At 32.9% G+C, this 15339-nt stretch overlaps 2 protein-coding genes across 2 annotated transcripts in view; one reads left to right on the forward strand and one right to left on the reverse strand.

The window, feature by feature from the left end:
• The window catches only part of LOC114928869 (uncharacterized), a 58579-nt gene extending 46512 nt beyond the window's left edge, over window positions 1-12067 (forward strand). Inside the window, exons 2-3 of the mRNA XM_029300241.2 lie at window positions 5249-5286; window positions 9804-12067. Coding sequence (XP_029156074.2) covers window positions 5249-5286; window positions 9804-10715 — 950 coding nt within the window. The 3' untranslated portion in view covers window positions 10716-12067. The remainder of the gene's footprint in view (window positions 1-5248; window positions 5287-9803) is intronic.
• A 729-nt stretch (window positions 12068-12796) lies between these two features.
• On the reverse strand, window positions 12797-14980 carry LOC114928874 (glutamine amidotransferase-like class 1 domain-containing protein 3, mitochondrial). Its single transcript, XM_085489176.1, has 4 exons — window positions 14828-14980; window positions 13414-13703; window positions 13079-13242; window positions 12797-13011 (listed from the first exon to the last, which is right to left on the reverse strand). Exons 1-4 carry the CDS (start codon window positions 14978-14980, stop codon window positions 12797-12799), a joined length of 822 nt encoding a protein of 273 aa, XP_085345302.1.
• Between the last annotated feature and the right edge of the window lie 359 nt (window positions 14981-15339).

The following is a 15339-nucleotide window of genomic DNA, read 5'->3' on the forward strand; positions in this document are numbered from 1 at the left end:
TAGAAATGTTTAGATTTGGTTTATCGTCATATTTTCAATCTATAATGATTTTAATAAAAATGGTGAATAATAGTCTTATTAATATAAATCAGGCAAAAATTCTGAATATTATATATATATATATATATATATATATATATATATATATAATATAGTATATATATTTTATCAAAAATTATATAAAAATTAGAGAAAGACGAGAGATAAAATTTTACTATACATTGCAATATTTCCTGCAGAATATAATCACGGAAATGTGTATAGCTCTATACGATACAACCCGTCCATTTAATTATCGGCATTGTAGGACGTTAATTCAAGACGCCGGTGTGCAGTAAGACTCGTGATCGTGAGATCGATTAAACTAGGTAAAGTTGTTTCTTGGTATATGCCAGATATACGTTACGAGAAAGGAGATGCAGAATAATCTTGTGTCGAAATCATCAAGACATTTATGACAATATAAAACCAAGCGGTTGTCTCATTAAAGATTATTGATACGACGACCGCTTCTTACAATCTTAGATTTTGCTTTTATCAAATATTTATCGGAGCATTGAGGTAACTATAATATATATTTCATATATTACATAATCGAATTACATTTACAGGTAGTTATTGAATATATTTATTTGATAAAATATTTAAAGAGATGTATACTAGCAACATTAAAATTTTATTTCGTTCGGTAATAAAGAATTAAACACTTGATTCGCGCGTTTAATTTATCGGTTAAATCCGGAAAGTTGATAAAGCCACGAGAACGCGTCTCTTTTGCATATCTTACGGTGTATCTAGTTACGTGCCGGTGCCGGCGGCACCGTAGTCACGAATTTTTCAGAAAGTTCGAAAGCAGGAAGCACCGATTCCCCGATTTCAATTCAGCCAGTACGAAATTTTCCCCTCGTTCCACGAGAGCGTAATAGTCCCGCGTCTTATTCCCTTCGTGACCTAGGGCGAAAAAAGAAACAAAAGGGGCAGCGCACTTCAGCTAATGGTAATCACTTCCTCGTCGGAGCGCCCGTAAGAATCCAACCTGATTTGCGATTTGATTATGTCGTTCCCGTATTCATTACAATTTCTAAGTAGTGTGCGGCTATGTCGAAATGGAAAACAGCAAGCTGTAACATGGCGGGACATATATACGTCTCGTTCCTCCATCAACCTCAGCATGTCGTCGATTCCTTCAGCGTGTATTTCCATGAATATTACACGAGAGAAATGTACATGCTACAAATTCTTTCCTGTATTACCTCATGATGTATAGCACGACTTTTACTTTCTGCAAATTTTAAATTAAATTATTAATATACTGAATAATTCATTTATTGCACATTGCACAATTGTTGTCAAATCTTTGCCAAGTAATTTTCTTAATTTATGATAAAATTTATGAATTATACATGAATATTAATTACACAATTATTTTAATTTGATGTAAATGATTGTATTTGTAACCGCAGGCAGCTTCTCATGGTTATATCTAATTATTATTTTACCTATATAAGCAGGTAAAATTAAAATCGGTGAATTATACTTTATCAATTATTTTCGACAATTTTACATAGCGCTACTCTTTACATTATTATTATAGATTATTTAGATTATGTCATATAGATTTAAAATATGATTCCAAGAAGAAATTTGGAACAACTTATACATATGTAATAAAGACTTAAAGAATCTATAGAAAAATAAGTTGTAGCTTAGTACACAGATAGTGAGCACTAGCAAGAAAAACGCTTAATGCACAAGGCAAAAATTTGCTGATATGGATTTGTATAATAATAAAGTCAATTTCTCCATGCTAGCGCTTAAATCGATTCTAATTATCATAAAAGCTTGTTAATGCTACTGTTTAGCTACGCATAAACTACAATCAAGTCACTCTTTAGCGTTAATCAATGTCGTTTTTAGTATTAACGATGCTAAAACGCTTACTTTAAATATCACATTATACCATGAATGGTGCTTTGACAACCATTTTAATATTCGCAAAATAATATTCTCTCAAGTGCGCAACATTAATTACGATTAATTAGAAGTTTTGATAGATGAAGTAATTACCGCGGCATAAATTGACAAAGTTTATTAACTCTCATTAAGCTATAATAATCGCGCAATGTTCTTTTCACGCGAGGCGAGCGCGACGGTAAAGCGTCATCTCCGGCTGTGTCGCAAATAGTGACGCCGGGACAATGTTGAGAGTGTGACGACGCCACACGCGAGGAAGCGGAATTCCCGCATTGGTGTCGTCTCCATTGTTGCAGGATACGTAGAGTGTCATTGAAAAATGGGGCCGTGCAAATAAAATGCTTAGTAAGTAGTTGAATAGCAGTATATGCATATATAGTCTCCTTTGGAAGGATAATATTATTATTTATAGCAGAGATGATTATATAGGTACATGTGAAAGTTTTTGTTAATATGTATTTTATTATATTTTTTAGAAAGGGATATATTAAAATTTTTAATTTTACAACATATATGCATATTAGGGTGGTCGTTAAATTGAACATCATGTTGGATGGTCATAAATCAGCTCCAAATGTAGAAAAAATAATTCTCTAATTTTTTCAGATTTTTATTTTCAGCCTTCCTGTTTACACGGGTTATGTTATATTCTTATATCAGTTCATTTATTTATTTATTTATATGTTATTTAAATATTATTTATATATTTTTTATAATTTGAAAAAATACTTAATTTACTTCAGTTCTAGATGGAGTCAGCTGCAAAAGTAGTGAACAAAATTATTTAATTTTTTATAAAAAATAGTCATAAATATTATATGGGCTATCCCCTTTTTATATTATTTAATTATTTTATACTATATTTGCGGTATTTTCAAATAGTTTCAACTTTTTTCACTACAATTTCAAACTATTTACAACAAAAATTGATGACAAAAGCAGTTGCAGAACTGTGGTATTAATAAAATTATTAATAAAATTACATGCCAACAGGGAGACTCAGGACTCAAAATAAAAATCTGAAAAAATTAGAGATTTTTTTTCTACATTTAGAGCTGATTTACGACCATCCAACATTAAAATTTTGAAAAAACCTATATAACGACCACCCTAATGCATATGCTTAATAAGTAAAAACGTTATATATTTCAAAATTATTTATATTACTTAAATATGTCAACATTTGTCAGTACAATGCAAATGCATTCTCATACTAGCAAGATGCACTCAATCAATTTTTTCAAAATCTGCACGGCAGCATTGTCGAAAGTAACAGTTTGCCAGACTGTATTATTACTCAAGAATTACATTCCGTACGAAACACGTAGCCTGCGTATCTTTCGTCACTCGGACTTGATTGTTCTATTATGCAGAAAGCGCTCGCGGTTCGTCGCTAGAAAGTAAAGTACGTTGTGCATGTTTAAGGAAGACCAATTGTCATGTCATCGTGCAACATTTCCTCTCTGAATTCAATGCGTAGCGTTTCTATGATAACAAATGTGGCAAATGAAACTGAAAGTGAATGTGTAGGCTATATCAGCAGCTATTAATATGCAAATAATGCGCGCACGCGTACTATATATTTTTATATTATTATAAAAAATATATTATTATAAAAATATATAATTTGCCTTTATTAGCACATCTCAAATAGATTCCGTATCTTGATGATCTAAGCGGAAGGTGATCAAGGCTTGTAATCCTTGATCGCGATACGCGGTACGATAAATTACGAGAATCTCGTGGAATCGCACCAACAAATTGCCGGTTGGTGCCTCATTACATTGCGGCGAGCCGTAATTGGCGTGGAGAAATACCGCCGACAGATCGCGATTTAACAAGTCCATTGAGCTAATTTCTTTCGAGGCGATTCGAAAATCGGAGCACGACTCGATAAGTCGAAAAAAAATGATGCATTTAAAGAAACACCGCGAATCATCTCGAAAATAAATATATTATAGATGAATAGACGCGCGCATTCATCAAACTAATTAAAAAATTTTATAATACTAGGTAATTAAAAAATTAAAAACACATAAAAGCGATTTCCTTATCGCAGTATTAATCCAGGTATTATATAAATATCTTATCCATCTCCTTAAAAGCGATTACATTTGTGAATAAATCGCTTATAACGCTAACTATCGGCGCTCCCGAGATTTATGGCGGAATAAAAAAAAGAGACGGAAAATGTCGGAAGCGTTGTCGACCCGATGCTGTGTGTCTGAGACACACAGTTGACAAGCGGAGTCGAGGGAATGAGGGTCTTAACTTTATACAAGTATCTCTGGAGACGTACTAAATCCCCGGTAAGCGTCTACGACTTGTCATCGACGTAATTGACTTTCTCTCGTGTCGAGAGAATGAAAGAAACCCGGCAAGATCGTCCGTCAGTAAGGTACGAACTAATTAAAGAAGTCCGATGTCCGCCGGCTAATTAATAACGGCTTGATTGGCTATAGAACAACATATACGATTATGTTTCTCTTTTCTTCCATATGTTTTAAAAATGAATTTTATTATACCGATAATTTACAAAAGGCACGGGGATTATAATTTAACGTTTAAATGAGCGTTGGCGAAAAGCGGCGAATAATCAAATTTATTTCGAAAACGAACAAGAACAGCCGGTTTCACGGATAAAATAGTCGCATTCCGCAGGAACGTATCCCCTTGCTTCGTGGTATTAAAATGTATTTTACGAGGACATACTAATTTAAATAAATAACTTAACATTATTGCATCATATAATTCAGATGTTGTTGTAAGATATATTTGTGTAAATTTACACGTTTAAAAAGATAAAATTTTTTTACACAAATTTGAAGTATCCCTTAATTCGATAATACATGAAAAACATAAATTATCGATTTTCACAATATATTTGATTCGGCTCTGGATATAATGTAATCTATGTGACATTTTCAAGGTGTTCCACAATGCTCCTTAAAAATCGCGATGCAATACAAAGCGAGCAAACTATTGCACGCGAATGATGCATGCGACCAGTTCGATGATCTATGCACGTAATCGAGGGTGGTCATTAAGGAACTGCAACATGTTTTGCCAAGTTTCCATATCGACCGTCGAAGTCGTTTCACCGCAAAGTCGAATCGCGGATACATGTTTAGTTGAAAAAAATGTTTCGTTCTTTGGCCCACGGTGCCATAACTGGGTTGTAAATATCAGTAAAGATCAATTTAACCATGTTGTGCATACATATTTATCAGTAGGATGTAACATCTTTTACAAAGATCTGTTTTCTTTGTTTCAGATGGAGCGCCAGTTCCCGAGGACGCGGTCTCACATGAGGTAAGAAAACATTTTTCAAGAATAATAAAAAAAAGAAACCACATAGTATTGCCATGCCGTGTCTCAATGCGAATGTTTAAAGCCTGATTTAAATCGGAAATCGCGACACATACGTATACGTAAGGCGAAAGGATTGCCTCAGGAGTCGCCTGCATATTTTACACGGATTATCACGGATTCGTGCAGATATCATCTCGTTTTCAAACACACTTCGTGTTCTCTTTTCGTATCATATTAAGTTAGTTTATATTAAGATAGTTATCTCTACATGATTATATTAACGCCAACCATTGAGCGAAGATAAGATCTTCTGATAAAATTAAAGTATTACAAAATGTCTTTATAACTTGTAGCGTAATCAGAAATTAATTTTATAACTGCAGAAATATTTTATTAATATGTAAAATTAATTATTACAATTTAATTTATAATTCGAATTTAATGAAAGTCGCCGGTAGATAAAATCAAACAAAGGTTTTAATTTAATTTATATTATCTTATCTCTTACACACGCAAAGGTATATATGTAAACTTTACTTTATACTTCAATTTTACATACATCACGTTTTTCTTTTTTTATTTATATCAATAAGATATAAAAATATGGCATATCTGAAAAATGCAAATATGCATTTGCATCCTTCTGACTATGTTCTGCTCTTGACCGTCACACTCATAACTCTGTTTATCGATAAAGTATGATTACATTTGTCGCGATAAATGCAAATAGTATATTCCTGTTGCGATATTCATAACTGCTTGAGCGCTCATGTATGACGTGTAATAAATCAAATGTATGATTATTTCAGAGATCATATTGACAATATGCTATAAATTACATTTATGATAACGCAAACGAGCAATTATAGACAATAAATTATATAATATTATAACAATGTACTAACCATTAATGAGACGCGTCAAAGGTATAAATATTAATTTTTATAATAATTTTCGTGTTTGAACAAATTTAACAAGTATTTTTGTTAAATTAAAAAAAATTGCTTTCTTATGTCGCTGCAATTTTTTGCAACTCTATTTCAAAGTGAAGAAAAGAATATTAATCCTTTCACTGGAAATAACTTTCTCTTTACGTTTTTATTATTTATGCATCGTAATCATTTTCCAAATAATCAATAAAACAAAACAATAAATGATACTAACGCTTTAAGTCGGTGAATCTTCCTAACATATAAATTTTTCGACAAATCCAATCTTATTTAAGCTCCTTTAACTTTATTATTAATTTATCCTTTATTAGCAAGAAGGAAACGTGACAGATTTTAATCGATGAAAAGAGGTATTATAAAATTACAAGTATTGTATTATATTTGACGATCAATCAGTCGAGTAACCGATGTTGATTTCGTTCCAGGATTTCTGGTGCACTTTCTCATGTGTCACAACACATGCGCTTCGCTAATAAAGCTTACGTATAAATTTCCTCGTGCTAAGACGATTCGTGCTGCTTTAAGAGAATCACGGATCATCCATCGTATGGCCCGCGGCTGCTCGCGCTGTGTGATTGCCCTTAATTCACATATAATTCATACCGACCAACGCGGATAGACGCGCTATAGTTAATTGGATAGCGCACACGCACACACGAAGATAATATAATAATCTTCAGGTGTACATCATACATTTTACCCGGTAAAAGAACCGCGTTGCGAGACTAATTTACGTCCTGTAATCGCGTAATAATAGATGTCCTTCTTTTCCTCTCGCAGCCTTCTGCTCTTTGTCAATCCTCGTCAATCTCGATCATTACAGGGAATATTGAGCCTTTCATATTATTATAGTTTAAATCCTGTTTGAATATTACATGGAAAAAAGTCGAGATAAGTGGTAAAGCAGATAATACGTTTGAGATCATACGCAAGAGAGGCCACAAGAACTTTCTGATCAAACTTACTATTTTATCAGTTACACTCTAATTCTTGAATTATAAGCAGTTAATGTAATTATCTAGAGCAAATCGCGGAACTAATTGCGTTCTGTAATTATATATAACAATTATAATACGTCTTTTTGTGTTTTTTTTATTATTATCACTAATCGAGTAGGTATGTCCCTAGTACATTAGTATATTTAGCCCGAGTATAAGAGATTTATATCTTTTCTTTTTATTACTTAATAACGTATATATTATAATTACTTCTAATACATATTTTTGATTAAGTTTTATTGAAATATAATAATGTTCATATTTGTATGTTGTTTTGTCGAAATAATAATTGTATATTTCAGAGAACTGTTTTTAATGCACATACGAAGAAAGATTCAGATCTATGATCGAATAGAAATACTAGTACTTTTATTATAGCATTTATCTTGCAACTCTCTCGAACATAGGACTGATTAAATCATGTCTTGTAATCATATAATTATAACTTTTCTTTTGGTTTTTTACTCAACTCTTCTAATTATATACGGTATGATATTAATTTCATTATTCACTGCTCTATTATTTTCAATGGATCTTTTTTATTTGTTTTTAAATATTATTTTACAGATTATCTATATTTCGTATCTGTACTTATAGCACGATATGTGTATGCAACGCAATTTTGAAAAGTTTATACTAATATTATATACCATACGCATCTCAAAAAATATAATACGCATTAGCAAGTAATTTATTTTCTAATTAAAACTAATGATTATATGATTATGTTGCCATAATGGTTAATATCATAGATATTTAATTAATATTACGTATCAATTGAGATGAATGAACATCCGAAACTTTCTGTACATGATATCGCAAAAGTAATGTTTCAATTCGTCTCACCTGTTTGTAGTACCATCTAATTAGTCGAAGCAGATGAATAATTACTCTACGGTAATTAACTGCGACACATTATTTTGTTCCTGATACGAAAAAAACGATTCGCTCCGTAAATAGAATCTTGTTCCTAAAGTCTATCATTTATTTCTCATTACAGAATGCGAAGACACATTTATCATGCTTATTCGTCGGTGCATGTACAATTTATTGTCTACATGTCCGTATAACATTCAGAATAGCTACCACAATCCTTCTTTGTCAGAATTATTCTTTTTCGCGGACCATTGATTTATAATCGCGTTATTACAAAATCATCCATATTTGTTCGAATAGTATTACGCGGAGTATATGTAATACGTAATATACAAAAAAATATATAATTATATTTATCATATAAATCTTTCAGAAGTCAAATTAATCAATTTCACTTTTTTATAATTTTTTTTATTTTAATACCAAAGCATATTATTATAGTACTTTAAAATTAAAAACTATATAAAAAAGTTGATCAATTCAGCTGCTGAGGAGAAAATTCATATATCCAATGTATAACAATAATTCGATTATAAATATATTGTGGTTGGCGATACAATCAGATTAATTTGCGAGCTTAATATCGTATTTGTAAGAACAACTCTGATACAGAAGCAAGATATTATATTGACTCCGAGAAGGCAGATACAGCTGTATCGGACGAGTGTTGACCTGACATATTCGTAACAATGCTAGGCGTGTCTCGCCAACGTGTTGCAACCAATTTCAAACGGCCATCTACGCGCTTTGTACGTATTATCGTCCCGACGCGTGTGCACGTACTCGACACAATCGTGCTCTTATAGAATGCGATATTGTGGTATGCCTGGATGGGTACATCGTACAATGTACGGGTCATGTATAACGTACCTATGGTGACTAGTCTTGTGCACAAACGATCTTGCACGAAGATGTTTTAAATGTCAAGGCGAGGACACGGTGGGCTCAGACCCGTCCCTCTTCGGTCGATGCCCTCTGCGAAAGGAAATGTTGCACTTATTGAAATCTTGTCATGCTTGAACAATCTTTAGTCATTGCGACCGCTTGTGGAGCTTAAAAAAATTATTCTAAAAAGAACGGTATAGAAAGTGTAATGTGTTCCGGAAATTATCCATATTCTACTTGCTAATTTCTCAAATAGGGAAAGAAATTCGAACGCGGAAAGTGCGATGGAAAAATGAAAAATTATAAAGGAATAGTCTTATGCTAAGTTTCTAGAATTTTTATTCAAGTTTCACTAGCGCGTAATTCACATAATTATCATGTAACATTGAATTATAGTGTTAAATGAAACTATCACTCGCTTCTTTGAAATAACATCAAACCGCAGAAAATTACGTAACAGAGAACTTAATATCCTTCTATCAAGTTTTTATTATAATCGATTAGCGCGATAATAATTTTGATAATTTAAAATCAATTTTCTGATGTTAGAACTCACACTATATCGTTACGCTCGTTGCGCAAATCATCGGGGCGCATATAGAAGCGCAAGGAAAGTTCATGCATTGCAAAATTATTGAATTTAAAAGAGCACGTTTCCGTAACGTGACTCGTGGAACATTTCTTTGCCCATTCCTCGGCTTGTATCGATAAGCTTTCTCCTGCTCGTATTCCGCATTTATTGTTCGAAAGGCAATGTCAATAATTTCCAGTATAATATTGTACAGAAAAATGTTTCTCTCTGTTGCAGGACTCCGTGGCGTCGGCGTCAGAAGTAGGCGAAGAATACGATGATTCCGACATGTATATGGAACCGGATGAATCCGGAACTTTGCAAACGGATCGTGTAGAAAACAGCACGCGAAATGATAACCAAGATAATAACCAGGATAATAACCAGGATAAAAGCAAGGAGACCTCACCCGAAGCTGAAAAGGTTGACGCTTCTAAAGATCAAGAGGCGAAGAATACGCAACACACTGCCGTCGCACAATTCACCGATACGAGAGATAGAAGCTTGGAGACGCAGAGTCAGAATTTCTTTCCGTCCTTCGCAGAGCTCTTCGCGAACCACCGACTTCCGTTCGCAGAGCAGCAGCAACGATATCGTCCCAACAGATTTTTAGGCTACTTCCAACGCGATCGCAATTATCAAACCGCTGCGAGCAAAGATCAGCATTCTCTCCTAGGTTCAGGTAACTTCGGCGTGATTCGCGGCGGCACTTACTATCCGGAAGAAAAGGAGAACGACGAGTACTCGATAGACGAAAGTGTCTATAATCCGTACTATAATCGTGGTCGCGCGCAGTATTACAGGAATCCTAAACCCCAGCCAGTTCGTGGCGGCGACTTCTTCGCGAACTTCCGCGATTTCGCCGATATTACGGCGCCGCCGAAATCCAGTTTCTCGCACCTTTCCATAGTGTACGCCAACAAGAACGGCAGCTCCACCGGACGTGTCACGGAACCCAGAAACATCATCGAGACCCTCAGAATGTTGGAGGAAGAGGAGCGGTCTAATGTAGAAGAAATCACCACCACGGAAACACCGCAGAAGAAACAGAGTAAGGGCAAGTGGAAGCTCATGAAGATGAAGCAGTACGAAGAAGACAAAGCAAGGAGATCCCGCATGGCCGTCGAGCCACTGCTTGCTCTCAGCTGAGAGTCCACGAACATCGCTAAAGTGTACGCGGACGCTAACCTCGGGATTTCTCCCAAACGCGGAATCTGGCCTCGAGATCAGAACCAAAGTATCTCTGAAAAGAGTCTCTCTATCATTAGAGGAGAATGTTTTGAAAACGTGCGACAGAGAGAAAGACAGACGAGAAGACTCGCATTTTTATAGACGATATTACTGTGCGCGCGCGTGACTGAACTTCTCATATCAATCCGGAAAACTGGCAACCTAAAAATCTATATATTTTGAAATTAATTTTGCCGGTTAGAAGGTATTTAATTCCTAATGTTGGAATTCCGACGGTGGTCTGTAAGTATGCGGAAATGAGCAAACGAAAACATCAGTTCGTAGTCTTTAACATGTAACATTTATACGCGAACTTTCTGTGACATTTCCAGGACGATTCGAGAATCCGAAATAATTAATTAGATTTTAAGATATTATTAAAAAAATGCATTTATGCGATACGCGAAGATGTTGCATTTAGAAATATAAAATACTGCCCCGTTTCTGTTTATTCACCAATCATTGTCAGATTCAAACTAACCTTAATGAATAAACTATGCTCTACGTTAGGCAATAGTCGCGTAAGTTCGAGAGATTCTAATTAGATAAGATTTTTTTGAGCCTGCAGTACATATCGATTAGGAAATTCCATGTGGCACTACACGTTTCGTCGACCACGCAGACACCTTCTGAAGAACTGTTCCCGTTTCGGCAAGACGCTTGCAAAGTTAACTTTATTATGCACGGAGACCTTTTACGTTGATTGAATTTATTGCTTGTACGTAAACGTTACGCTCGAGTAAACCTCAATTCTGGAATCGGTAACTCTTACCAACAACACTTGCGTTCGGGCGAAACCTGAATTTCACGAAGCTTGTGCGGCTTCGTTATCCTGCTGTTATTATGCGAAATACAACATACGTAGAAAATATTTTAGAATATACATGAGATCCGTTTTTTTTTTAATTACAACTTTGCGTTTGTTGTTCTTTTCTCTTCAGAACGAACGTGACCTTGTTTTATTTTAGGTGCTAAAAGTGTAAAATGTTTATGTGAAGAATGAACTTATGAAAACATTTATGCGAAAATTTCTGGTCAAGTTTACTTGCAAAAATTGCATTATTATTGTAATTATATTGTATCAATGTGCTGCTTTTTTCTATAACACTTTAATGTTTCAATTAAAAAACGGAATATTGTGTTTATTCAGATAAGATATTAAACACGCTCGTAGCTGCGTACATAAACGCATAAAATTAATTTTAATTGGATATACTTTAAGTAAGAATCCGCATACATTTATTAAACTAATAAAGACTGTCTATTTTGTATTTGTTATTAATTATAAAAATACGTTAATTATTTCTCTCCGTGTTTGCAGGTCTAACAAGTCTGCCAATCGACCTCGAAATTTATAAAAAAAATCTCTGAGCATTTTTTGCCATTTTGATCATTATGAAATAAAGGATACTTAAGTACATTTGCCCTGGAATTTCCGTAGAATTCCAGGACGACTTTCACTTCGAACGAAATTCGCAGCGAAAAATGGCGTATTACTTAACTAACAAAAATGCGATTTTAAATCAATGGAGATTCTCTATTGCAGATCTCGATTCATTGTTGTTTTACTTGTTGTTGATTATTTTAACTATATTTTTAGACTTACTGAATTGCGCTAACACATATCCAAAACGTATGCCTCGTTCATTTTACTTTAATCAGAAGGGGCATGGTAAAAAAATTAAATAAAGTATATTTTTCGAAAATAAGATTCCTGATCCATAAAGTCCTACATTAATCTTACTTAGAAAATGCACATTATCGCACACAAGATTTAAGTAACATTAATTTTAATATTTTTAAAAACAAAATTTGCAATTTGCAATTTTAATTACAAAAATACTAAACATATAATTTAATATAATAGAAATCTTTATCTGTCGGAAATATAAATGGATACAAAAACTGGTAAACGTAATAAATAGTATTTGTAAAACATTATTACAATATAAAAATATTATAAGATACGATTTTTTTAAAGAGATATTTGCAAAAACATATTATTTATTTATGCACTTCTTTAGCGTCGTGACAAGTTTGCCAATACCTTCGTGAATATCTGAATAAGTAGCATGTTCATATAACCAAGCTGGTGTACTGACAACGTTGTACTTTTTACATCTTGTTACTCCTTTGACATCTTTTATTTCTACTTTAGCGCCCATTTCTTTGACCTGTTTGATAGCATCAGCGTATGGCCAGTCTTCTTTAGGTGCTGCAAAAAATTATTTACAAATATTAAAAAAAGGAATACCAACGAGAGAGGACAATCAATGACTTACATTCTTTGCCAAGTGTAACTTTTACGCCTTTCAACACTTTAGCGATAAGCGCACTAGCTATGCATATAGTGCCGATCGGTTTTTTCTCGCAATAAAAATCCTCGATTAGCTTCTCTAGTTCAGGTAAGACGGTACAGTTTGCACCTTTTTCGATAAAATTACTCCTTTATAAATGTAAAATAATAGTTGAATATTTGTGTAAAAATTATTACTACCCTTTAACAATCTATCCACGCGTTTTATAATATATTATTTATAATATATTATTGATAATATTTTAATATATATTATTTTCTTTGATTATTTTTTACAATTATCAAATTATGTACACGTACAAAGTGCGTGCGACACCGAATCCTCCAGGTATAATAAGAGCACCATGTGTACAAACTTCACACTCGGTCAGAGGTTTTATACATGCTCTTGCTAATCTCGCAGCTTCCACGAGAGCATTTCTAGGAGGACCAGCAGTATCCATCTTTCTTGTAAAATGATTGACTACGCCACAAATCTCAATGTCCGGAGCATAAAATTGCGGTTTCATGTCTTTCTGCCGTAAATGTATAGCTGCCGAAATAGCTTCTGAAATTTCAGTACCATCTAATCGACCGCATCCGCACAGAATCTACAGTAAAATCCGTATTATATATAAAAGTTTTATCTATTAAAAGTATGATGATCACATTTTTCGTTCAAAATTCTAGACAATTGAAAAGGTTATATATTAAATCGTTAATCATTATTTGAAATCTTAAAAAAATTTATATTGATACATTTTATGTTTTTTAAATTATACATTAAGATAAGCTAACTAATTGATATAATAGAATGCAATCAAATATAAGATTATTTCAAAAAAATTCAAGAAAACAATTTCATATAATTTTATTAAAGCCAAATAGAAAACATAGACTATTAATGTCTGTGTTAGTAATTTATTTGAATATAAATGTACAGAACTCTCATAAATTCACAAAACTGCACATTTTTCATCGTATTAAAATAACGTCATAAACATATTTTTTCTCACATTCGCGCTATAAACCTATATTATTATCATAAAAGCTTAATAACTTGGAAGTAACAATCATTATCACTACTTTTCTTACTACGTTTTTTTTCCATATAGAAAGACTTTAGTTTCTTTCCGCCATAGACACCAATAAAACATCGCGTTATATCATACAACAAAAATTATTTCCCTCGTATACTTACAAGATTATGCCAGAGAAAAATTTTAATACTGCTGTAGTATCATAAATCTTAGATGAATAATTATATAGTGTTTGATTGTCAAGAATTGAATTAATTAATACTAAGCATTTCTCTCACACAAATGTTATAATAAAATAACAATTAAGATTAAAATAAATTTATTTTAAAACTGTAATTTTTGTTTTATAAATATGTTATTGCATAAACTTTTATTATAAATTATTATAAATAATTTTATAAAAACGTTTATATGAGAAATAATATATTTTATTGTTTAAATTTAAAAATATTCCATAAAATACTGTATGTACATGAAAATCAATATAGCATCGAAATACATTGTATGTAATTAATTGAAATAAAATAAAATATAGTATGTAATAATATATTTAAATTTAGCGTATATTTATGCACAAATTGTTTTTTCTCTCTCTCTATAAATTTTGCGCAAATATTTTTGAGTTACATTTGTGTCTACTATGTAAAAAATTTTATTTTTTGAGAAGGATGTCGCGCGCAAAATAATGTACTTACCACAGCTACAGGTATACCTTCACAGCTTTTATCTTTTTTTGCTTTGCTTTTTCCAGTTGAAATTTGCGACGTGTGAAGGTTATGAAAAAACGCAGTTATAAAACTGGAAGTGTCATGTTGCAAAAAAGATTTGACAATTTGTTTTCGCAACATTTTTTTCGCATAAAAAATAAAAAAAATTTTAATTTATTAATTATACATTAGCATGCATTCAATTTCGATGACTAATTTTACAGAAATGTTTGCCACGAATCTCTCAATTTGCAAAACTACGATTATTTATGATCTTGATTTGTTCTTATCATGCTTCACAGAGTGAAGGGATGCAACCTTCCTTATTAATCGTGCTTCACAGCGAACGTTCGTGTAGTTCCAGAGATCTTCGTAAGGGTGCAGATTCATTCAGAATTCCAACCAGTGTTCCCAATGTCCAACGGAGAAACTCTCTCTCCGTCGATATACACACCGACGATGGTTTCGCAGTAACCACGGTCGGTTTGATTCAACTGAGT

This window comes from Nylanderia fulva, unplaced genomic scaffold (genome assembly GCF_048542155.1).
Source record: "Nylanderia fulva isolate GAGA-0341 unplaced genomic scaffold, ASM4854215v1 Scaffold8, whole genome shotgun sequence".
NCBI lineage: Eukaryota > Metazoa > Arthropoda > Insecta > Hymenoptera > Formicidae > Nylanderia > Nylanderia fulva.

What these genes read in the sequence shown, in the direction of transcription:
- LOC114928874 (XM_085489176.1), bottom strand. Translation starts at nt 14,980, where the DNA reads ATGTTGCGAAAACAAATTGTCAAATCTTTTTTGCAACATGACACTTCC. An exon ending in AAGGTATACCTGTAGCTGTG is followed by an intron (nt 13,704 to 14,827) that starts GTAAGTACATTA and finishes ATTTTACTGTAG; the next exon opens with ATTCTGTGCGGATGCGGTCG. An exon ending in TTCGGTGTCGCACGCACTTT is followed by an intron (nt 13,243 to 13,413) that starts GTACGTGTACAT and finishes ACATTTATAAAG; the next exon opens with GAGTAATTTTATCGAAAAAG.